Source organism: Aethalodelphis obliquidens, unplaced genomic scaffold, assembly GCF_003676395.1.
Source record: "Aethalodelphis obliquidens isolate GAN/ISIS:26980383/991018 unplaced genomic scaffold, ASM367639v1 scaffold19, whole genome shotgun sequence".
Taxonomy (NCBI): Eukaryota; Metazoa; Chordata; class Mammalia; order Artiodactyla; family Delphinidae; genus Aethalodelphis; species Aethalodelphis obliquidens.
The window spans coordinates 20,385,527-20,412,127 of NW_020837963.1; the positions used below are offsets into that span (position 1 = coordinate 20,385,527).

General features: G+C 38.9%; 1 protein-coding gene across 3 annotated transcripts; it reads right to left on the minus strand.

The window, feature by feature from the left end:
• Positions 1–9,416: 9,416 nt before the first annotated feature.
• Positions 9,417–26,396, minus strand: DSEL (dermatan sulfate epimerase like). 3 transcript variants are annotated; one of them, XM_027118723.1, is made up of 3 exons: positions 26,043–26,396; positions 20,702–25,232; positions 9,417–12,855 (listed from the first exon to the last, which is right to left on the minus strand). In XM_027118723.1, the coding sequence occupies exon 2, from the start codon at positions 24,347–24,349 to the stop codon at positions 20,711–20,713; it is 3,639 nt and encodes a 1,212-aa protein (XP_026974524.1). In that variant the 5' UTR covers positions 24,350–25,232; positions 26,043–26,396; the 3' UTR covers positions 9,417–12,855; positions 20,702–20,710. The 3 variants fall into 3 exon arrangements, with proteins under 3 accessions (XP_026974524.1, XP_026974525.1, XP_026974523.1); XM_027118724.1 differs by lacking the exon at positions 9,417–12,855 and adding an exon at positions 16,856–19,149; XM_027118722.1 differs by lacking the exon at positions 9,417–12,855 and having other exon boundaries at positions 16,856–25,232.
• Positions 26,397–26,601: the final 205 nt, after the last annotated feature.

The window sequence follows — 26,601 nt, forward strand, 5'->3', positions numbered from 1 at the left end:
TTTTACTATTGAATTGTACAAGTTCCTTGTATAGTTTGGATATTAACCACTTGTCAGAGATATAGTTTGCAAATATTTTCTTCCATTCCGTAAGTTTCCCTTTCATTTGGTTGATTGTTTCTTGTGCTTTGCATAAGCTTCTTAGGTTTATGTAGTCCTGCTTGCTTATGTTTTCTTTGTTGCTTGTATTTTCAGTGTTAATATTTAAAATATCATTGCCAAGCCCAATTCAAGGAGCTTTCCCTATGTTTTATGTTCCTCTTCTAAGAGTTTTAGAGTTCCGTGCATTACATTTAAGTCTTTAATCCATTTCAAGTTAATTTTGGGGAGTGATGTAAAATAAAGGCCCAATTTCATTCTTTTGCATATGAATATCCAGTTTTCCCAACAATATTTATTGAAAAGATTATCTTTTCAATAGTAGCCTTGGTTCCCCTGACAAATATTAGTTGACCTTACATGCACGGATTTATTTCTGGACTCTCGATTCTGTTCCATTGTCTGTGTGTATGTTTTTATGCCAGTAACAATATTGTTTTCATCCCTGTAGCTTTGTAATATACAGTTGACCCTTGAACAGCATGGGGGATAGGGGTGCTGACCCACTCACTGTCAAAAGTCCGAGTATGGCTTTACAGTTGGCCCTCCATATCGTTGGTTTTGTGGATAAGGCTATGGTTTCAGCCAACCACAGATCCTGTAGTAATGAAATAATGTATTTTTTTAAAAAAATCCAAACATAGGTGGACCAGTTCAAACCCATGTTGTTTAAGGGTCAGCTTTAGTTGGAAACCTGGAAATGTGATGCTGCCAGCTTTGTTCTTTCTCGAGATGGCTTTGAGTATTCAGGCTCTTTTGTGGTTCTATTTGAATTTTAGGATTTTTCCATTTCTGTGAAATATACCATTGCAATTTTGTCAGGGATTTGCACTTAATCTATAAGTGGCTTTGGGTAGTATGGGTATTTTTAAAATATTAATTCTTCCAATCCATGAACATGATAAACTATATCAGTTAAAGTCTTATTCATTTTCTATCATAAGCGGCTTATAGTTTTCAGTGTACAGATCTTTCACCACCTTAGTTAAATTAATTCCTAAGCATTTTATTATTTTATATGCTGTTGTGAAAGAATTGTTTTTCTTATTTCTTTTTCAGATATTTTATTGTTAGTGTGTAGAGATGCAACTGATACTTGTGTGTTGATTTTGTATCCTGCAACTTTACTGGATTCATTGGTCATTTTCAAGTTGTTTTTGCTGGAGTCTTTATGTTTTTCTGTATATAACATCATGTCATCTGCAAGCAGAGATGATTTTACTCCTTTTCTGATTTAGATGCCTTGTCTTTCTTTTTCTTGCCTGATTGCTTCTGACTAGTACTGTGATGACTAGGAGTGGTGAGAGTGGGCACCCTTGTCTTGTTCCTGATCTTAAAAGATTTCAATCTTCCACCATTAAGTATGACGTTAGCTTTGGGCCTGTCATATATAGACTATTAATGTTCTTGCACATTCCTTTTACACTGAATTTGTTCAGATTTTTATCACGAAAGGAATTGAATTTTGTCAAATGCTTTTTCTGCATCCACTGAAATGATCATATGATTTTTATTCATTCTGTTGATGTGGTATGCCACATTTATTGATTTTTGTATGTTGAACCATCCTTGCTATCCAAGGATGAATCCCAGCTGATCATGGTATATGATCCTTTTAATGTGCCGTTGAATTCAGTTTGCTAGTATTTTGTTGTGAATTTTTCATTTGTATCTGGGAGATTGTCCTGAAGTTTTATTTTCTTGCAGTGTTCTTTTCTGGTTTTGGTATTAGGGTAATTCTGGCCTTGTAAAAGGAGTTTGGGAGCATTCCCTCCTGTTTTATTTTTTGGAGAAGTTTGAGAAAGATTGGTGTTAATTATTCTTTAAATGTTTGATAGAATTCCAGTGAAATCATCTGGTCCTAGACTTTTATTTATTGGGAGTTTTTTTGTTGCTGATTCAATCTTCTTATTATTGGTCTTTTCAGATTTTATATTTCTTCATTGATTCAGTCTTAGCAGGATACATGTTTTTAGCAATGTATCTATTCTTTGAGGTTGTCCAGTTTATTGGTATATAATTGTTCACCATAGTTTCTTAGGATCCTTTGTATTTCTGTGGTATTAATTTTAATTTCTCTCCTCTTACTTATGCTTTTATTTATCTGAGTCCTCTCTCTTTTTCTTGGTAAATGAAACCTAAAGTTTTATCAATTTTGTTTATCTTTTTGAAGAATTAGCCCTTAGTTTTGTTAATCATTTCTATTGTTTTCCTATTCTCTATTCCATTTATTTCTATACTAATCTTTATTATTTGCTCCCTTCTTCTAACTTTGGGCTTAATTTGTTATTTTTCTAGCCCCCCTTGAAATATACTGTTAAGTTGTTTATTTGAGATTTTTTTCTTAATGTAGTCATTTATGGTTATAACCTTTCTTCATAGAACTACTTTTGCTGTATCCCATGAGTTTTTATATATTGTGTTTGTCTCAAGATATTTTTTGATATCCCTTTTGATTTTTTCTTTGAGCAGTTGGTCTTTCAGGAGTGTGCAGTTTAATATTCAGGTATATGTGAATTTTCCAGCTTTCCTCCTGTTACTGATTTTTGTTGATTGGTTCAGCTCTGCAGATGTGCATGGCCACTGGCTGGGATCTCTACTCAGATACCACTATAAGCAGGAATGCGGTCCACCAAGATCTGAACACTGGTTGCTGTTAAGTCCCACCCCTCTTCTCCATTTCTGATCCCCAGTTATTGAGCTCCGCCTATTCCTCCAGTGATCCCCATGAGGTGAGACCAGAGTGGGCCCCCTGGAAAGTGCCCTGCAATGACAGGGAAGCTGGATATCCACCTTGGGCTTTTTTCCCCCACTGGATAGCTTGCAGGCCCAGGGCGCCCTCTTCATGCAGCAATGTGCCAGCCTTGGGGCCCAGTTATGTGGTCAGAGTGTAGCCTCTCCCCTTACCCTTCTAATGCTGTCCCTTCTCAGTCTCTGGAGTCCAGAGGGCTGCTTCAGCCTCTCCCCCACCCCAGGTTCTTGGATTCTTATAATGGTATTTTGTCTACGGATCATTGCTAGTTGTTCTTCTTGTGAGAGGGACTGAAGTCGGGAGTGACCTTTGTCGTCACCTGCCTTGAGGACTGACTTGCAATGCACTGTGGTTGAGTCTCTGGACACAAATCTGGGTAGTGGTCTTCCTGTCCTGAGTGGCCTGCTGCCCTGCAGGCTGAAGTTGCTCAGCATGAGAAGGAGCTGAATTCCCTGAAGCAGAGGCTTGTGGCAGCTGTGTTGGCAGAGCCAAAGCTGGAGCCGAGCCAGAATGCATGGTTCTGGTGTTGCAGCTGCCACCAAAGGCCGCCATATTCTCTTGTTGACTTTTAGTACAAAACCAGTTTCATTCAATTAAGAAAAAAAACATGAATACTTTTGCTGCTAGTTGCAAAATTTCAATCTCTTTTTAACAGCCTTATGTTAATAGCTGAAAAGTAAGTTACCTGCTACAATGCCTTATAAAGTAATATTTCAGTGACTCTCAGAGATATCCTAATCACCAATAGCAAGTAACCTAGGTTCATCTTTACTGAAAAATTTGGGCAAAATGTTATTTAGTCAATAATAATCTGTGCTCAGGAGGGCATGCATACATCACGGAGCCTCTAAATGATTCAATTTGGGAGTTACTTTTTCATTTATATGAAAGATGAAAAAAACAACCTAGGAAACAAAAGTGGCAAAGTTAATGATGACACCTGGGATTCATCCTATTCCTTTGCATTGAGTGTTCCAGTTCTTTACTGATGTGAGAGAGTACTTTCAAGGATACTTGTTTAACTGGAGTCTGTTTGATTAGGTACGAGTCTCCATGCTGAATGGTCCCTAAATGCTGTGAATAGTTATCACTAGTATATCAAAGAAACCCCAAAGTGTTTGGGGGATTTTTTCTTTCTTTTATCTGCAGGTTTCCTCTGGAAGAGGCTGGTAAGGAGTATGTCCTGGGATATGAGTTTTATTTCAAGGTTACTGAAGTATCACAAGAGTGCAGTCAAATGAAAAACTGATGAATAATATCCAGAGGGCACTGACAGCAAGATAACTCTATAGTTTCAGGAAACTTGAGAAATGACGATAAAGAAACACTTTACATCTAGTTTGTTGTTAGTGAGAATAAAAATATATTTTGACAGACAACCAACATTTTTGTCCAAGTTTAAGTTAACTTATTTGTAACTGTCTAATTCACAATGAATACCTATCATTTTGTGGTAATAAAGTCTCATGTTCAAGAGATATGTAGTCTTTAAAACACAGATTTGTTGCCTAAAAAGTACTATAAAATGAAATACATTCAAGACCATTTAGGATATTCATGTATTTTCCTTTAATGGTAAGTACTGGGGTGACTTTCAGGGCGTTCACTACCAGTTTTGTCATTAACAATGTGCCAGTTAGAAAGATCACTCATGTTACCTAGGTATTATTTTCTTACAGCCAGACTAGGTGATCATAAAGATTCTTTTCAACTCAAAAATTCTTTCTTTCTACTTTAAGGCTGTCTACTATTTACTCTTGTCTACTAAGTTGAAAACTCTAGTAAAGCAGCCGTAAGATATACGAATTAATAAATAATCGCACAAGAAAATAAATGAAAAAGCGAACACACATGTTCTCATCACTCAGCTTAAGAAAAGTAAATATTATTTTATGTTTATAAACCCCTGTGTGGCTCTAAGCAAGTTAGCCTTATATTCAATGGCTAAAACTGAGCCAGAAGCCTGCGTGTTTACTCTCAGCTGCTGTCAACAGCAGGGAGACAGAATTTGCAATTTGAGTTTAGCCAGGTTAACCTTTAAAAATGAAAGGTTATGTACTCCCTGTAAATTTAATCCTAGAAGAATAGGAGGGAAAATATATTTGAAGAAATAAAGGACAAAATTTTCCTCTATTTGGCGAAAGACATAAATTTACAGATTTAAAAAATTCATCAGTCTGAAGCAGAATAAATACAAAGAAAACAACCTGTACTCACATCATCATCAAACTGTTGACCATTAAGCTTAAGGAGAAAAATCTTCAAAGGAGAGATTTTTAAAGAACATTTTAAAAGTACATGGGAGAAGTGATATGAATGCAGACTTTACATCAAAAATGGTGGAAGACAGAAAACAGTGTAATAACGTTTCAAGAGTCTAGAATATTTTTAACCTAGATTTTTATGTCCAGTGAAAATATCTTTCAAAAAGTAAAGCAAAATGAAAATATTTTCCAGTGAGAGAGAGAGAGAGAGAGAGAGAGAGAGAGAGAGAATGCTTTGTCAGCATATCTGTACTGCAGGAAATTTTAAGGAAATCCCACAGGCTGAAGAGAAATTAGTAACGATATATATATTATGAACTGACTTGACCTAAACAACTATAAAATATTTCACTCAACAGTGTCAGCATATTCATTTTTTCCAAGTGCACAGAGCACATTTATCAAGACAGACCATATTCTAGGCATAAAGGAATGCTCAGTAAATATAAAAGGATTGAAATCATACAAAGCATCTTCCCTAACCACAATGAAATTAAATTATAAAATAAAGGAAGATTAGAGATGAAAACTCTTAAGTATTTGAAAACTAAACACACACTTCTAAATATCCTGTGGTCAAATAATGAATAATAAAGAAAGAATCAAAAAGTCTAAGAGCCAAGAGCACTTAACCTAGTCATGTCTGGGTCTGCTGCAGTGTAGCCCTTTTAAAAGCAGCCGACATAGAGCACCCAGAAGTAAAAAGCTAAAGGAAGCTAGGACGGTAGGAAAATCCTATCCTAAGAACAAAACACAAAATAGTAAATCAGGAGTGACAATGGTTGTCAACTATATTCTTGATGTACTACTTCCTTTTTCATTCACAATACCTTAAAAAAAAATAAAACAACAACAAAAATGACAACCTAGCTCATTTTCTAAGTTTGGTGCTAAGTACTTACTTTGCTTATTTTTGACCACTGGATGGGCTTGGAATTGGGTTGAGTTGTTTTCCGGCCATTTTATTTTTCTAGCTATTTCCTGGAATGATCTGTATCAATTTCCTTATTAATCTTTCATTTTATCCATCCATAATTGTCATTTCATCATTTCATAAATAGTCATTGAAAGAGGATAGGAAGAAAAAAAGAAGGAAAGAAGAAATTAAATGTCTCTATTTCTAAAATTTATAAAGAAAACTTCACAAGTCTAATTATCTAAGCTTTGAATTACTTCCTCTGAAATATTTGTATATTAATGAAATAGATTTATTTGGAACTTTGTATTGGAAGTGCTGAATGAAAAAGTATTCACATTTTTAAGCTTTTAATATTTATTGCTATTTATTATTTATGAAAGTTCTGTGAAGAGAAGCAGTATTTAAAAACCCAATTTGATCCATAATAATCAGAAGTGTGTGTGTGTGTGTGTGTGTGTGTGTGTGTGTGTGCATAAAATGTTACTGTATAAATAGATAATATGTGGATATGTGGATATAAACATTAGATTGAATAATTTGAAACTACTGATATTTGATCACTGTTGACCTATTATAAAGACCATTTGACATAGTTCATTGGACTAGGTGGATATAAATTTTATTTAATATAAAAATAAGATCATTTTGTAGTTGTTTTGTAATCAATTAATTTTTTAAAGTATCAGGATATTTCTAATAAGCTAGTATGCATCTTCACTGATTTTTTTTTCCACCTTTAAGAAGTTTTCATGTCCTGATATTATAAATGATGCTATAATGAACATCCTTTTGTATACATCTTTCTACATTTTTTTTTCTCTTTTGTTTTCCTATGGGATAAAATGCTTGAAATAGAAGTAGTGGGCCAAAAGGCAAGCTTTGCTGGTGGAAGAGGGGAATCTTGAAAATATCTGGCAAACAGCCAACTTGTTTTTTGTTTTGTTTTGTTTTTTTGGTACGCGGGCCTCTCACAGTTGTGGCCTCTCCCATCGCGGAGCACAGTCTCCGGACGCGCAGGCTCAGCGGCCATGGCTCACGGGCCCAGCTGCTCCGCGGCATGTGGGATCTTCCTGGACAGGGGCACGAACCCGTGTCCCCTGCATTGGCAGGTGGACTCTCAACCACTGTGCCACCAGGGAAGCCCCCCAACTTGTTTTTAATGAAGAATATACATGTATATTACCAAAGCAGTAGCCAATAATTTATTCTTTGGTATATTCACCAAAATGGATTTTCTTTTTATTGGTTTATAAACTAAGATATAATATTGATTTCTTTTTAAGTTAAATTTATATAGTTAATAATGAGATTTATGGTGTTCATATTTCTTAGTCAATTGTATTTTTTTGACTTTCCAAATTGCTTTTTATCCAGGCAGGTGTTGTTTTCTACTCCCATGCTGTGTAAACTAAAAAATAAACAAAAGAAACACAGTTTTGACATGACTTTAGAGTTAACATAAATTTGTGTCTATTAACTTGAGAGAAGGAAACTTTAGTGGGTTGAAAAAGTAAGTCCCTCACCTGTGGCTGGGTACCAGGCTGGTCACTGGTGACTGCTGATTTCTTTCCTGAAGGAGCCCAGGACATTGTGGATGTGAAGTGACCTGTAACCAATCCCTCTTTTTCAAAATTTGAAAGTAGAGAGCCCTTGAAAGTTGGTTCAGCTTGACCCTCAAAACAATTAAGTGTGCAAGAAAGGACAAGAAAATATCTGAAATAATGTTCCCCTGAGAGGGGATTTTAGGCTGGTAATCCAGGCACAATAAAAATGTCTAATGGTTTTTGCAAGGGATAGGGTAGGGAGGTGGGGGGTGATTTCTGCATAATATAGACCTAATGTAGGCAGCTTTTCTAGACCCAAGAACAGTGGACCAGTAGATTGTGCTTTTGAGAATAAAATTAAGCAAAAAAAAAAAGGAAATAAAAGGTGAATTAAAATGAACTGGCCTTTTGTACACGGGTCACCAATGTGAACTGTGCAGAAACAGTATAAGCATGTGATTCTAGTCTCTGTAGAAAAGTGTCATTTGTTGAGTTGGGCAGGACTGATCTTCTACAGTGACACTTTATACCAGTGAGAAACAGGGAAAGTTTTGGTCACATGGGATTATAGTTCTTTCTTCATTTGTTTGGAAGTAGTCCTAAACCTTTTGATTAAATCCCAAGTAATTTTAGACTTTTTTTTCCCCTGTATTTCTTTTTTTTCCCCCCATTTATTTAGTAGTTGGAGGACAGGTCTTAAGTAGAAGTAATTTGGAGGCTGAGATATGAATTGTAAAATAAAAGGAAAGTGACAGTATTTGTACTCTGAATTGGTGAAACAGATTATCTGCTTTATGCATGTTCTATCGCTTTTAACTTCTCTCTTTTAAAGTTGTAATCACTTTTGCTTACAGATATGTAACATCTTTTCCACATTAAAGATATTAAATCTGTACTTGTGTATAGTAAAATCATGTTTTCTAATTGGTGCTCTTTTTTATTTTTTCCCGTTTTTTTCTTTTGTTTTTTTTTTTTTTTGCGGTACGCGGGCCTCTCACCGTTGTGGCCTCTCCCGTTGCGGAGCACAGGCTCCGGACGCGCAGGCTCAGCGGCCATGGCTCACGGGCCCAGCCGCTCCGTGGCACGTGGGATCCTCCCGGACCGGGGCACGAACCCGCGTGCCCTGCATCGGCAGGCGGACTCTCAACCACTGCGCCACCACGGAAGCCGAATTGGTGCTCTTTTTTAATGCTGTTATTAGTTTGTTTTTTGATATACAGCAGAGCAAAGCTGTACTATTTAAATACCTCTTACTGTAATAAACAATAAATCCAGTTTGCTCCTGGTGGTTTTGGCTGGTGGAGATTGACAAAAAACAATGGGGCATATAATTAAAGATAAAAAAGAGAAACAACAGAAGTTAGAGTAAATAACGGAAATATGTAAGATCAGGAGCCAGTTATGCAATGCCAAATAAACATAAAATATTAGGTAAGAACAAAAAAGGCTAAAAATTAGTCTCTGAAAAGGCAATTTAATTTATGTAACTTATATAGAAGGTAATTTTTGACCTATTATTGTCAATATCTACCAGCCAAAACCCACCAGGAACAGAAGGAAATAAGGCACACATACTCAGTATTAGGGATGGAAAAAACATGTGTAGGGGATGAATATTTAGAGGCAACAGAATGCATTTTGAGCAAATTTAGGTCAATAAATGTGAAAAAATAAAAAAAAAAAAAACAGGACAAATTCTTTAAAAACATAACTTGCCAAAATAGGCTTCAAAATAAATACATGAGGTAAGTAATATAAGCCTATAACCACCAAGTAAAATCTTATATTTAGTTAAAATGTTCCCACAAAGAAAACAGAATGCTCAGATGATTTACAAATGAGTTTTAACAAGCATTCTTGTATTAGATCATTTCAATCCTATGCAAACTCACCTATAAAATATAAAAATAGAACATCCTCAACTTACTTTATGTGACAAGTATGTTGACTTCAAAATTAGACAAGTTTATTATGAGAAAAATCACAATTACAAATGTTGATATAAACATGTTAAATTAATTATTAACAAACTCAATCTAGCAACAAATATAAATTTAATGAATCATTCCCAGGCTGGTTTTATCACAGCAAGCCAAGTTTGGTTTAATCTCAAAAGAAAAAAAAATTTCACAAAATACACTACCTTAACAGATAAAGGCAAAGAAACATGATTATCACAATAAATGCAGCAAAAGCATTGAATAAATCTCATCATGCTTTGATGATAAAAAGTCACTTATCAACTGGGAGTACAAGGGAATACAACATCCTGATAAAGTGAATCTATGCAATACACACGGCATCCATTCATTTGCTCAGTGGTGAAATGTAGAAGCACTCCATTCACATTAGGAACAGTACAGGAATATTCACATTACCAGACTCACTCAGTATTTAACAGGATGTCCTAACAAATCCAGTAAGAACATTAAAAAGTTATAAGATTAAAAGGAAGGAAATATATTCTCATTACTTGAAGATTACAAAAGCATCTGTATAAGTATTTTGAAAAAATTTACAGGTAAATTATTAAATTAGTAAGAGGATTTATAAGTTCCCTGATACAATATAAATACACAAAAATCAATCGTATTTTCTATATACTATCATCAGTTAGAACATATAATTAAAAATAAATATCATCCACTGTAATAACAATATATAAAGTGCTCATACTTAAATCTATCAAAGGATTAAGAAATATTGTATAAAAGGAGAGATATACCATGCTTATGAACAGGGATTAATGTAAAGAGGTCGATTCTCCCAAAATTGATGTAATGCATTTACCATTAACATGTATATGTTGCTTGCTTTGGGGGACTACGCAAACTAATTCTAAAATGCACATAGAAGAACAAAGCCTAAAGAAATGAAGAAAAAGAAAGGAAAAAGTCTTGCCAGATTTCAAGGCTAACAAAATGACTATAGTAATTAAGATAGTGCGGTATTGTCACTGGGTAATCAAATTTGCCAGAAGAATACAGTAGAGAACTGAGAAATCAGCTCACACAAAATATAAGGACCTGATATGTAGGGAAGACGGCATTGAAGATTAGTGGAAAAGAAAAGGTACTGAATCTCTTCAGTCTAGGACAGCAGGTTATTTATACAGAGAAAAAAAATCTCAGAATAGACATAACAATTAATATAAAGCAGATTAAATATTTAAATATAAAAGACAAAACCTGTGGCAGGGACACTCTAAAATAAGCCCGTTCTTCCATCTGCTGGGATTCATGCCCTCGTGAAGTCCCTTTCCTTTGGGTGTGGGCGTAGGGGGACCTCTGACTTGCTTCTCACCGAAGTTGACTGGGTGTCACTTCCATGATTATGGTAATGTGTTAGCAGTTTCTCTATTGATTCTCTCATCTTGGCTTTTATGAAGTTACCTGCCAATGGAGAAGCTCACATGGCAAGTGACTCAGGGTCTCCAGCCAACAGCCAGAAAAGAACTGAGGCTTTTAGTCCAGCAACCCACAAAGAACTACATCTTGCCAACAACCATGTGAGCTTGGAAGTGGATGCTTCTCAGAGGAGATCCCAGGCCCAGCTACTTCATTGCAGCCATATATAAGAGCAGAGGACGCAGTTCAGCCACACCTGGATTCCTGACCCACAGAAATTGTGAGATGATGAACATGTGCTGTTCTAAGCCATTACATTTGTGGTAATATTGTTTTGCAGCAATAGATGATGATGAGAAAATTAAAATGCTTGGAAGAAGATAGAGGAGAACATCTTCAGTGCCAAGACCTTAAGAAAGATTATTTAATAAGATGCAAAAAAGTACAATAAAGAAAAACACATATTTGTTTACATTCAAATTAAGAACACCTGCGTGTCAAAATATATCCCAAAAGTCCTAGTAGAAAGATCATGAAAATATAAACCAAGAAGTTATTCACGAGTATAACCAAAAAAGGATTAGTATTATTAATATGCTATAAATGTCAGTGAATCAATGAGAAAAAAAAGAATGCAATGGAAAAATGTATAAAAGACATGAACATGGATTCCATTTCACAAAAGAAACACAAATGGAAAAAGTAAGGACTACTGTGTGTGTGTGCACGTGTGTGCATGAGTGCGCATGCTGCATGCGTGTTCCATGTTATTAACAGAACTTCAAAAAAAAAAGAAATGTAACATTCTTTTACCCCACTACACAGAAAAACATCTAAAAGTATGAAAATGCCAAGTACAGGAGAAATTTTGGAGCAACACAAACTTTTCTACAATGGCTAGAGTGTCGATTTGTACAAACAATCTGTAAAAATAATAATTTGGTACCAAGAATAGTTGAGGATGTGCTTTGAGCCCTCAATATATATACTAGGCTGTAGTGCGGCTGGGTGGGAAGGTTCTGGGTACAAACAAAACACAATGACAAAATTCTTGTATGTGTGCATTATACAGCATCTATAAACAGTTTTATATATAATGTTTGAAATTGCAAAAATTAAAAATATTCCCAAAATCCAACAAGATGAAAGATACATAAAGTATGGTATTTCAGATAATAGCATATATTGGAACCTACCACGATGAAAATAAGTGATCTCCACCTACAAACATCAACATGCATTAGATAAAATTTTGAGCAAAGAAAAGCAAGTTTGCACAAGAATATATGCAATATGTTACTGTTTACGTAAAGTATACAAACATGCAAAAATATACAATATGTTGATAAGGATAGAGACATATGTGGTGGAGCTATAAAGAAGAGCAAGGGGATGGTAAACACAAAATCCAGGATAGACGTTACCTCTGGGATCGCTGGTGAGAGCAGGAGAATACGGTAATGGAAGGTCAGATATATATGCTTTGTACCATATTATAGAGTGTGTGAGTAGAGGAATTCTGACGCTAAGCCCCAGCTCTGGCCACAGTTACTTATCAATATCATAGAGGAGGGCTTCTGATAGGGTCAGCACATCTTTTCAGTGTCAACGTACTGGCATAACCTATCTTGCTTATCCGTAATACCTACAGTTTGAGAAGTAGGGGGCAGTAGAGCTGGCATATGCAAGAATCAGCAAAATAGTGTCTTCTAATTTGCATACAGTGAACCTCAGCAGGGATGTGGACAGCAATATCCAAGGAAAACCAATGAAAGAAAGAAAAGGAATTTCTCTCTTCAGTGGTATGAACCCTACTATCATAGATCGGTGGCACCTGGTCCCAATGCAGAGGGTGCATGCTCTTTTGCACTCCTTGCTGGAAGGCTGAGTTTCTGGCTGGAGGCTCTGGAGTTTGCTGCTCAGTTGTTATCTACAGGCATGGAAAAGAGAAAGCATCCAGACTTACAAAGCACCAAGCAGAATATAAAGGACTGTAGAATTTTACCCCAACCCGAAGAATATGTGTGAATGACACATGAATTAAAAGAAAATAATATTCTATAAAGATGAGATAATTTTATATTGATAAAATCATTTGTTATGTATGGTGTTAAGGTATATAATCATGATATGTGTAATTTGGATATGCTACCTCAGATTGGTCTTCACTTATTCCATCATAGCCAGTGGAGTAAATGTCATGTTCACACATAGTCTTAGACACCCCCAGCTTTTATGCATATTTCATAATAAATAAGTGGAAAAATTAAAATAAAAATACAGTGATTACAATCTATAAGATCATAATTATCTACTGAATGAAGTTATGAACATAAAATTATGATTAATGTTATACAAATGGCACTTGTAACATGAAATAAAATTTCAAGTAATAGCATCATACTTAAATTCAAAAAAGTCTCTATCTCGGGCTTCCCTGGTGGCTCAGTGGTTGAGAGTCCGCCTGCCGATGCAGGGGACACGGGTTCGTGCCCCGGTCCGGGAGGATCCCACACGCCGCGGAGCGGCTGGGCCTGTGAGCCATGGCCGCTGAGCCTGCGCGTCCGGAGCCTGTGCTCCGCAACGGGAGAGGCCACAACAGTGAGAGGCCCGCGTACCGCAAAAAAAAAAAAAAAGTCTCTATCTCAATAAAACTCAGAAGGAAATACGATATTCTCTGGAAGAACTCAAACCATACTCTAGAAATAATGAAGACATTGAAGTACATGAAAATTTGAATAAATTTTTCTCTTAAAACGTGAACATGAAAAAAGCACTATTTCCAAATTAATATATGAATTGCATAAGTGTGATTTTACATGTTTGTGCAACTCAGCTGATATATGGAATACTAAAATAGGTGTCTATTTGGTCTACATACTATGTATGCTCAAATTCTCTGGAAACATTTTAATATTTTCTTACTGGGAAAATGGTGCATCACATTACATATGGGTTTGATATATAATGAATTGGAGATGATCACAAAGAGGAAACATGTATCTTCTATTAATTTTCACGTGTGACTTTATTTAATCCTTGTATCAACTCTGGGGGAGTTTTATAGATGGGGAAATGGAGATTTAAAATTAAGAAAATTGCCCAACACGTCACAGCTGGTCATTATTTACTGACCTAGGGATTTGTATTCAGTTTTATGTAATTTCAAAGTTTATATAATATATAAAAGTGTTGTGAATATAACATTTTTAATAGAGATCTCCCTCTTCAAATTAATCAAGGAAATGGGAGAAAGATGCAAACAAACCTTGTGAAAAACCCACCAGTGCAATCTGTTGTTTATACACAGAAAACCTTCCACCTCCTATCATAATGGAATCCTGCCAAGTTCTTATGTGTGGATTCAAGCAAATAGCTTTTTACTCATGCGTTCAATAATGGGATTTTTGAGAGTTTTATAATTAATGTGGGGTGAAAGATAAAGTATAACTGAATATATGTACATTTCATTTTGGTAAATCTCGAGAGAAATAACACGAGTTCCTTGGCGCACGAAAGCCCACCGCAAGCGTGCTGTGCTCTAGTTAGCACTGAATTAGCCAGGGCACCCACGTTAATGTCTGGAGTAAAAATGAAGAGCAAAAATCACCTATTTTGTTTGTGTAGGGTTAACTTTTATTAACTGCATTATTTATATGCAGTTGTCTTTTCATGGGTATTTTATGGAAGCAGTTTCTTCACTTCTTGGTTGTACTGTGTTCTTATTTTAAAATCCCAAGAACTTTAAACAAATCTACAACAAAATTAATCTTTTGAAACAAGCAAAGGAATAACTGAATACATAATTAAAATAATAAATACTAATAAAATTGGGCAGTAATATTTCATTGTAGTATAACAGAGGTTGGGAGCATCATTTGCATTATGCAATGAATAAGGTAAGAAGTGCCTTCAGCATTGTTCATAGAAGGATGTCAGATTTTAATGCAGAGATTAGAGATTTTATGTTGTTCATTTACTAAATGAGAAAAGTGACAGTGATGGGAGCTGAGTTAACTTCCAAAAGAAGAAATGGAGAGCATCATGGGTGTCACATGTGCGTGAACGTTTGCTTCCTTAAATCATTAGGAGCAAGGTATACACCCATGTTTGGAAATAGAGAGGAAGACAATATATGGGAAAACACCACATTATCTAGGACGTTGGAAAACCTGAGACACTTATAGGTGGAATTCATCAGTGTTAAGACACTTGAAAGAAACATTTCATCTCAAGAGTCACAGCAATACAGAAGTAGTTTAAAGAAATAAAACAGAAAGAGCAATTGCAATGTACTGTAGAAAAGATTTGCTCAGATTACAATTTATCCTTTTTTTCTCAAGTTTTAGCTATAATAAGGTTTCAAAGAGATTCTTAAATAGTTCATACCATAATGAACACAATTGTTATAGGAATGATTCTCCTTGTGCACCTTACTTTGTGTTCAGATTTAGGTTCAGAGTTCCTTCCTTCCATTCTTTGGTCCTTTGTTCCTTCTTTCCTTCCCTCCCTCCTTCCCTTCCTTCCTTTTTGGTATTATTTACATGGTGGGGAACAGAACAGGTGAGATTTTTTTCCCAAAACGAATTCTTTTAAAATATATTTGATTGACCGTCAGCTCCATAGGTTTTGTTCACTGCTGCATTCTCAGGATCGGTTAGCTGTGCCTGGTAATGTGGATCTGGAGGTGCTGAGAGGGGAGGGAAAGGAAAAGAGATGCTACTGGCCAAATGGAGCCTGGATGAAATACACTGAGGTATCCTCCTTCGTACTGTTATTACTAGCAGTGATCTGCATGCAGCCCAGTCAGTCCGCACTCACACATCCTTTTCTCTTCAGGGCATCCCTTGATATTCAATTATGGACCACATTTCTTTGTGATAAATGTGCTGGGGTAGTTAAGTGAGGGGGTGGGGGAATTGGGAAAGAGCAAGTGTCAGCGGTTTTGTTCTGTTTGTGCTTCTCTTTTGCAAGGGCTACTCGTTGATGGGACATCCTGTGACAACTACAGAGTCAAACCTAATGAGGAGAAGCACAGGTGGTGACCTCTGTCCAAATTTACTGAAACTCCATAACTACTCCCTTTCCTCGTAACCACTTTTTCAGAGATAAATCCTGTCTACTACAGAGTAGATAACACTTTGCGGTGCCTTTCCTCGGGTGGTAATGGCTACCCGGCATGCCCTTCCTCTCCTTCTCTTCTTGATGAATTCTGGAGAGACCATCAGTTCTTTGGGGCAGGGGCAGAGTCAACCAGTTTTTGTGTTCTCCCCTCATGCTAATCAATATCTTGACAGTAGATACCCCAAAATTACTGTGAATGAGTGAATTGATAACGGAATTGTAAACCTGCTCCAAATTCCTTCACAAAAACATATTCCCTAGAGAGAGAATATGGGCTTCAGATTAATCTATAAAATGAATACCAGTGAGTTGTTGTGAAGATTGTAATGATATACATGAAAACCTTACAGTTCTGTGCAGCACATACTAAGAGACTAATTCATGATAGATCCTTATCTTTCTTAAAAAAAAAAAAAGTCTTCACTCTGCCAACCCTGTGCACCACCTACTAGAATATCTCAAGGGGCCTGCAGGTACCTTCCTTTTAGAGATCTCCTGCTTGAATAGATACCCCACCAGTGGCAGGAGGGGCAAATGTGGAGCACAGGTGCATAGTACGGGATGTTCTTGCCACTTAGTAAGTTGGGATGGTGTACATAGAAGAGTGAAATGGACTGAGGGCAAGTCAAAGACAGGACTTGGAATTAAGATAAGGGAGTAGAGGCACGGCTCACCCATCACTAAGGGTGCTAGTGGCTGAAATTGTGGGACTGCATTTTCCAACTCAGCTCCATACAAAATCCTAACACAATTACCCAAAGTCCTAAAGAAAAGGGCTGTTACAAATTATCCCAACCATAGCCAAGTTGCTTTTAGCTTTTTATTTGTTTATTAATAGAGGAGTTGTGTTATACATATAGCTTGAATAAACTTCATAAATGATCTTCAGTACAGGTTTTCTTTGCAGCATAACTGGACAGGTGTGAAAGAAAAACGAAAATCAAAAACAAAAGCAAAACCCCCACGGTGTGGAAGGCTTAGCCGAACCTATCTTTGGAAATAGAATTAAACATGTTACTTGGACTAAACACAAGCTCATGTAAATTATAGCTAAAGCAGCTACAAGTTAACTAGAGAATGTGAGAATCTACTGTTTGATGTTCCTACCATCCTTTGTGCAAAAAAAAAAAAAAAATTCAGTTTAGTTCTTAAAATATTATTTGGATTTTTCTGCCAACGTGAAGGGAAATAGAGATATTAGTCAAGTACTGAAAACACTGCCTTAGCAGCTATTTTGACATACTTTGGTTTACATTTAAATAAGCAGTAGGTAGCCCGCATATTAATTCCTTGATCTGTCTTAGATTAGGCTCCCTTACCTCTGTAAGTGGTGTTATAACATACTGCCTTCTATTAACATTTTTTTGCTAAATTAGTGATTTTTTGTAATTATGATCAGAGTTAAGTCAATCAAACAGATTCTAAAACCACTGTTAATGTTTACTTATAGATAACTGAATGTGATAGACTTTAAATCAAGAACGTCTAGGATCTATGATGCACCAAACTCTGCTGATAAATGACACCAATCAAAAGTCAGTGGCAGACAGAAGGGGTGGCGTTTCCACAAAAGGGAAAAAAAATTAAACATAACGTGTGTGTGTGTGGAGAGAGGTTTTTCTTCAAATATGAAGATATTTGTGCCAGCTCCCATGCCATGGCTGGGTACTGGACATAAATAATTATCCCATTCTTGCCAGGCCACTTACAGTGCTAAGTATTCTGTTTGTCCAAAACGCCAGCCAATCAAATGTCTAATATTGCGGGTTTAGGCTGAGTGTGTATGAGTTGTTGTGCCACTTGCCTAAAACTCATGCCTTTCTGGGTTTCTAAAGATTAAATTTAAGTATAATCATAGATTTATCTTCTTTCTCCTGAACAGATTCTCCCATTTCCTTCCTTTCTGGAATTGTCATTACAGTAAATTCATCTCTGGATATGGCCTATTTCATCCTAAGTGAGTAATTTGCATTATTTCAAACTTTTGAAAACTAGATCAACATTACCACTACATTTATGTTACTTTTGTCAGCAAAACGGACACATTCTTTCAAAATTTCAACATTTCAATGATATTATTTTAATAGAAGCTTTAATTCCAGTTGGGCCTAAGTTTGGGGAAGTTAATGAGGAAAGGAATTGATTTTATGGAAAAGACATTTTTTAAAGTGTTTCCTTTGGAAGTGTCACACAGTGATAATCGTTGTTTTAATTATTTTCAAGACGATCAGAATAAAAATAAGTGTAGAGTCTATTCACATTTCTTCCCAGGATAACACCCTAGGAATGTAGGACTTAGACGTTCTGAGATTATAATTGAGATTATAAGGCAGGGGCTCCCAAGCATGAACAAATGGACGCATATGCAACGGCTGGGCCGTCCCTCACCCGTGTAAAACATTGCTCAGAAATAGAACCTGTGAATAGAAGTCTTCTCCTCCAGCTAAGTTTCCCTTGGGGTGGGAGTGGATGAGTGGACAAGGAAATTCACCTTGACCTTGCTATGTTGTAAAAGTTAAGATACACTGTGAAGATCATCTTAACTGTGTTCCTTTCTTTAGCTATACATAAGATATTCCCATATTGTTCCCGTATCCATTCACAGAACTGCTCTTTCTTTTCCATTTTCTCCCCCCCCAGCTGCTCCATATACTCACCCTGGCTCTCTTCTGCCTGTGGGCATGTTTCTGTACAAAGTTAAAGGAAAGGCAGTGGTACAGTTTCTGTCTTCTCTGCTGTTACTTGCACACGTTTGTAATTCTTACCTTGATCAGGCCTAATATTACTTGCAACCCAGAGCCTTTTTATTTGATCTGATTTAAGATCACACATCCTGGGAATTGAAAGCAAACACCGAGACTCTGACCAATAATGGAAACAGTGTTATCATCCATGTAGAAATGTTACATGCTTGTTGATAACCCTGAGATAGGACGAATAATCTTCCTTGAGAATAATAGTGTGGATTCAGGTCTTCAGTTGCCCTCTCAACCTGTATTAATAGGATTTTCATTCATTTTGACACTGTAAAGAGAAAGCAGGGAAAGCTACGAGAGGAAGCAGATGGGGTTGGGGGGGGAGTGGTCAGTCTGCTTTCACGCTGTAATGGAAGAAAAATGACAGCCCAGTTAGCTTTAGCTGGAATGTAACATATCCACAGCTTTATCACCCTGGAGGCACATTTTGACATAATAACAAACTACTGAGAAAGAACCACTTTTACCTAGGTCAGAATGACAGACTCCCAAGTGTTAGAGCATGGGCGACGGGGAAGGCGTGTGGAAACTACAGTCTGAAGCATTAGGAAGAAGGCTGCAGTCTGTACAGAGATTTTCATCAAGTCTCCACACTGCCTAATAGTTTTCATCCAATACCTTGTAATTACTCCTCTGGCTTCTAATGGCATAGCATTTTGATTTCAGAGCCTACCAAAATAAGATGAACCATACTTTATGACGACTATATTTATAATAAGATGCAGATGGTAAAGGAAACAGATGCCTCTGACATCATCTCCCATTCGCCTTCAACTTTTGCCGACACTGGCAGTCTGTGGACTCATTCAAAGGGATGCAAGATAAGTCAGGCAGTTTTCCAATTCTGTTTCCAGTCTAAAAAAACACTGGCAGCAGTGGCACTGCTTTCTTTGAGTCATACAGTGATAATTCCACAAGGAGAAATCTGATTCTAAGGCTATGTCAGGCTTTGATGCAAAACGAATCATCAGGACAGAAAAAAAAAAAAAATTCCCACAAATATCGGGAGTTTAGCCATTAGTAACTACTGACTGTTTTGCGTGACAGCAACAGAAAGAAAAGGGTGGGAGTGGTGATGGTGAACAGCTACAGCTTCAAGGGAGCAAGAAAGAGAGCGTTTTAAAAAGACAAGCAGGTCTAAAATACCGTACCGGTCCTTGGCAGCCACCGTTCCAAGACTGATTCTTTATTACTTCTAAATAAAAAACTTTGAGGATTTTCAGGTCATTGTTTCTGATCTCAAAAAAAAAAAAAGAAAAAAAAATCCATTCTGTATTTCCATCTATATTTTCCAGAAGGGATCCTATAATTCTGATAGGAGTTTTCTCCATTTCCCCAGTGATATCAGTGAACATTATACACAGTAAAAGGATGTGTGTGTGTGTGTGTGTGTGCGTGTGTGTGCGTGCAAGATAAATGCATTAGGACACCTTCTGAAAAAGGTAAGGAACTTTTGCAGTCCATCTTGAAAGCAACAGACGCTTGGGTATAGCAGCAACTGCAAGGCCTTTAGCAGTGTGTGAGGTTCGAGACAGATCAGCACAGTTACAGATGAAGGAGAGAGTTAAGACAAAAACCTTTAAAATCTTCCTATCTCCCCTGACCACTGTAATATAACTTCATCTACACCTCTGCAGCAGAAAACATTTTAGCAGAAAAAATTCAGAAACAAAGGCAAGGAAAAGTGGTGACATGAAAATGAATCCTGCTATAGGCCAAACAGGGTGCTTAGTTTAAACAATCTCTCTGTGCAAGGAGCAAGCTGATCACTCACTCCACACACACACACACACACACACACACACACATACACACACACAGTACAAGAATATACAAACTCTTCTAATTCATATCCACAAACTGGGTTGGAAATTATTAGTGCAAATTTCTGCTGACCTGCAGCATTTACTCCATAAACTTTGGATATCCTAGACGATCCATCAGTGTCCAGCAGATATTTTCAATCAGTTTAATTTCATCTCTAGGCAAGTTCTGTTTCCAAACATTAGTATTAGTTGGTGATATTTCCCCTTCATAGGGAAGATAGAAAAGGTTCGTGGAGGTGGCAAACAATATTTGGTTTAAACTAGCAGGAGACAAAGGAATTCCAAGAAAGGCAAAAATCCTTTCAGTGGTTTTCTGAGGAAGATGCACAATATCTTCAAACTTGATCATCTGGTAGCTGGTAGGCAGCAGGTCTGTGTTTATCCTCAAGGCTGCTGCAGTGTTCGCTAGCCACACGTGAGCCAGCAGAGACACTGCGTGTGGCTTGGATTTTGATAATTCTTTCCTCAGTGATTCATACTCGGAAGCATAGCCCGAATTTAAGTTACATTTGCCTTTACCTCCCTCTATTTTAAACAGTTTAGCTAAGTGCTCTGGTACATTCTTCAAAGAGTAAAGACTTGGTTTACTACTGTACAGCATCGAATAAATCCACGCCCGAGGGTCCCTCACCACGTACAAGGCCCTCATCGAAGCTCCTAAAACTTCGTGGAAGAAATGCAGCTTTAAGGTCCAGCTCCCACTGTTCAGGCTGAGCACGGGCCGCGCGCTGGGGTAACGGACCAGGTGTCTTCTCAGAGCCCGAATGTATTCAGCGTCTCTATCAAAGGCGCCTTTCATTCTGCTTCTTTGTTCTGGCAAAGACTCTCTCCTTTTCAACTTCCTTTTTTTGTCCTTATTCGTGGTAAAATATTGGGCCAGTTTACCCCTGCCGGGTTCGTGCAGATGGATGTTTTGCAAATGGAGTTTTGTGTCTTGGACCAAGGACTGCAACCAGCCTCGGAGTAAACGGAAATGCACACCATGGACATCCGACGCCTTCCATTCACAGGCATCCACAAAGGAGTCGATCTCAAAGTCAGTTTCAGGGATGTCAATGTAGGCTGTGGGAACCCTGATGTAGAGAAAGTCACTGCTGTTGAAGAAGAGTTGTTTGAGAATTTCAGCTCCTGAGCCAGGAAGTGAGGTAATGACGACGTCAGGAAGATCGATGCGGTGCCCTTGGGGAGACACAGGCTTTGGGCTCGCTTCGGCCTCTGGCCTCGCCCACTTTGCACAGATGGGCTGAGTGCAAGTGCTCCACACATCCACCAGCTCAACGAACCACAAGGCAATAACAAGGGTGAGGATCCACCGCATTAGCTTTCTAAAAGAAAGGTAAAACCGCCACTGAAAAGTTAAGATCACCAAGCTGACACACAAAATCAACCCAACTGCTACATTAAATTTAAATCCAAAGGGAAAAATCACTCTGTCACGTCTTACGGGCTTCACTATGGCTTGAGTGCCCAAACCAAATCGGGTTATTTGGACCTGATCAGCCACACTGGCAAAGCCGCCAAATCCCAGGTAATCGAACCTTGTTTTCAAGTTGTGGTAGTCAGTTACAATGGAAACAACGTGTTCAGTATTATTGACATTGAGAGAAATCTGAAGTCCAGAATTGGAATTATCAATAAATCTGCAGCTGGAAACATTGACATATGGCCCATAAAAGACATATACGATTCTTGTGATTGTGGATTCCATCTGAAATGTAACATTAACAAATTGAGTCCACCGTTTCTTAAATTCAGCGGCTTGCTCTGCTTCCTGTATACTAGCAATGGGGCTACTGCCACGATGATCAAACCAAAACATTTTGTAATGTGCATCCCACACATCCATCATGGCGCCGTTATACCTGTTCATGAACCTATATGGGATGTACTTAAAATCAATATCCAGATTATGGAAGAAGGCACTGACAGATTTTATTGGGGAATCTTCTTGCCTCTCGACATGATCAACAACTAGCAGAGTCTGAGAGTTTAAGAGAAGCAAAGCCCGATACACACTTTTCAGCTTCATTGCTGAGGAATAAGCTGACACTGCTTCCCCACTCACAAATACCATGTCCCCATGTTGAGAGGCAGTAATGATTTCCCCCGCTGCATCACCAACCTCCTCGCCGGTCCACTTAAGCCACTGTGCACATTCTCCCAGCTGGCCTTCCCAGGGCTTATTACATTGGCTTGTGGGTGATGGCGCAAACACCAGTACGTTGTTAAGGTGGCTCAACTTGGGTCCATAGAGAGCTTCGGAAACAAATACCTGCCCATTGGGGGCAAAAGTGAATGAGTTCTGATCTGGATGTTCATGTCCTGGGTTAAAGCTTCTCCACCCATCAATCCAGGAGTATGGCTGGAAGTGAACTATGTCATAGACAGCTCGCCCTCCTAGCTTCCCAGATTTAAAAGACACAAAGGTATTGGTCTGTGTGTTTGGCAACCCAGCCCCATAAGTGACAACACCCCAGTTAGGGAACGTGTGCATTTTTGCAGTACCATATTCCGCAGGAGGCCGTGGGGTGAGCTGGGGATCATACCAGATGTATTCAGTGTGAAGAGTACTCCATCTCTGGGCAGTGGAGGGGACCATCGGTCCATCTTTAGGCCGGTGCCTTCTGATTTGCTGAGCTAACCAATTGCCAGCTCCGTTCTTTAAGACGAACTTATCCAAAAAAACTAACTGGCTCTCAGGACCATAAAACCAATTATAATTGGAATCTGCTATACCCACAGTTCTTTGGAAGCCTGGCAAGAGGGTGGCGTAATAGAACCAAAAGTGCATTTTTAACCAGTTATTATCCAAGTTGTTGATATTAAAATGGCGCTGGGCCAGAAAAACGTACTGTGTGACTGACTTAGCCGTGTAGCTTCCATAGGCAACACCTTCATCCAAAGTACCATCGACAATATGATTCAACAGAAACATCATCTTTTCCATCACATCTACTACAACCTGTTTCCATAGATTTACTTTAGATCCTTTATCCACCCCAGTCACCAAGGCCCCAGTGAGTAACGCTATCATATTAGTAGCTTGGTGGTTATGAAGAAGTTGTTTGCCCCATGAGCGGACCTTGGAATACTCATACATTTCCTCAGTAATAACCCATATTTTTTCTAGGTATTTTTGCCTTCGATGATCATCTAATAAGTTATATAAAAAGTCAAAGGCAGTGGCAAAACCTGTTAAGGAATGGCCAACTGGAACCTCATCCCCTGGTGCATTCTCCACCAGCCAGTCTTTGTAGCCCACCATCCTGTCCATATATTCCAGAACAAATTCAAAGGCAACTTTGTCTTCTGGGCATAACAAACAGTACAGTGCTAAAGGGGGCAGATTGTTACCATAAATTTCATTCCACTTGGCAGCAAAATCAGCATGCTTGGGTGGAGGTAGGTAGTATGTTGGGTTGGACAGCATAACCATCACTGCACTTCTGATAGCTCTAAAAAGATGCAAATGGCTTGTGCGAGACTTTTGCCTCATTGCTTGGATCTCTCCAGCATCAAAATATAAATGTGGATGAAGCATAGTTTTCTTCAGCTTTTGGTTGGGTCTGAAATCTTGCACTTTCTGTGTCTTAAGCCGATCTATGTCATCTGGGAAAACTGCCCAGTCAGAGTAATTGCTCACAGATTCTTCAAAAGTAGAGAAAGCAAACATCACTAACAGTAAAAATAAGAAATGTCCTGTAAACATTAACGCCATGATCCATCGGGGAGCTCCTTTCCTTAGGCATACATGTCAAACACAGTGCTCAATGTGTTTCCCATCTGCTGAGTATAAAACATACATTTAAGGCCTTGATAAAACACAGACTGTAAATCGGATATGCTGTGAAATCCAGCTGACATTCGGCTCATTCAAAGCAAGTACAGTTGCCAAAAAGAGAAAACTTACACTGTGGATCTGTTTGCCTGATGCAGTGTTGCTTCCAATAAAACTTCAAGGAATGTTAAAACCTCTAATTTTCCAATATCACACAGTGAACAGGGGTGGAGATAGTCAAAAATACCATGAATTCACAATTTACTTCCTTGACATAAATCTACCTAACACAAAGAGTCAAAAAACACACATTGTAAAAAAAAGAAAAAGCACTCCAAAATCCACGTTAAGAAGTCATTCCTGGAGCAGGAAACCATCATCATACGTGTCTGATGCCTTTGCCTGTGTGTGCTCAGAGAAGCTGACAAAGTACTGCAATTCTTGGAGCTGACTGGGTTGTTAACTCCTCTCAGCTTTTTACACTTTTTGCTTTGAGAATTTTTTCTTCCTCCATTTTTGGGGCAAAAACATCCTCAACAAGTATTCAAAGGCCTACTTGGTTTTAAAACACTCAAGATTCCTGTCCTCATTTCAGATCTGTCTTTTTTCAGGCTTACTTACTCATCAGCCTATTATGACCCAGAGAAAGCATTTTCCCATCTTCTTTTATCAGCTTCATCGGTACAGCTATGAAAATCTAATCTCTTCAGCCACCTAGGTACTTCTCTTCCAATCATGAAGTAACCACCAACTGGGAAAGAAAACTCCCCTTTCACCAACAGTGACGTGTCTTTTCTGTTCCTTTTTCATGACATACTCCTTTCTGGGGGAAAAACAAAACAGAAATTCTCTGAGACTACAAGTATGCTGGGAGTGGACATAAACAGAAGATTTAAATGTTCTAACGTCTCCTGATAGAAATTTTAGCATCACAATGAGATCTGTTATTAACTACAATCTAGGTTAGACCAAATGGTTCTTTTTTCTTATACTTTTCAACGCATATATTAGGATAACAATGGTGGCAGAAGACAAGCGGCTACAAGATATAACTTTCCTAAGAGTATTTATTTTAACTGTGGCTTGCTTTAGTCATTTAAAATGTTTTTATTCAAATGCAGTTAACAGAAGATGAGTCCTGCTGTCATTCTTGTTTTGATCACAGAAGACTCAGAGACAAAAAGCAAAAGTTTAAAGGACCATTATGATTCCGGTTGAGGGTTTAACGTTCAAGGGCTCAGAAGGTGTCTTTGCCAGGGGAACTAGTAAGAGCAGTCACTTTTCTCGAAGGAGAAATCATGACAGTGTGTGGGAGCGGTCCTGCACCAGTCTCTCTCCCGTAGCCCGGTTTTCCATCCTTACAAGAAGCCACCAGAGGGAGCTCAGACCCACACTCAAGGAGCAGCTTCGCGGCTGCCCGTCTTCGGTTCTGAAGAACCTAACCAAGTTTCAGTCTTGGACAAGTCTCCTCTCTGCAGGAAACATGAACGCTAGGAGTTCCCTGATCCGCTCCGCCTGTTGCATTTTTTCATTCGCTTCCTACGAACATGCCAACTCCATCCTCTGCTCCTCACCCCCGACCTCTGGCTGTGGTTTGGGGATAAGAGACCCCTCAAGGGCCAAGTCCGCTTACCTTGGCAGGTCCGGACGGGGTCTCCCGGCAGCGGTGGGCCCGGAGGAGACGGAAGTGGAGAGTTGGAGAAAACTGCTCTGCGCTGGGAGCCGGGCCGCGCGGCCCCCCGCAGGGCTCCTGGCGCCCCCGGCCCGGCGCCCCCCCGCACTGCAACAGGCTGCGGCCCCGCGCTCGCGCCCCGGCCGGCGCCGCGCGGACACGCCCGCCCTCGGGGAACGCCGGACGCCCCCCGGGCAGCCCCGGACCACGGAAGGCAGATCCGCGCGCCCCGGGCGCGCTCGTGGACGCCGTGTCCAGAGGGGCGCTGGCGTGTCCAGAACGCGATGCCGCCGCGGCCGCCGCTCCTCGGTGCCAGCTCCGGCCGCGCGGCCCACGGCGGGCGAGAGAAGGCTAGGCGGGCCGGGGGCGGGGCGGGAACGACGGGGCGGGATCAGGGGCGGGGCCTCGGGGTCTCGGGGCTTCGGGGCTGGGGGAGAGTGACAACAGGAGGCTCAGGCTGGGAGTCGAGGGCGGGGCTGGAAGGATGAGGGGGCGGGGCCGGGGGAGGCGCCGATCGCCC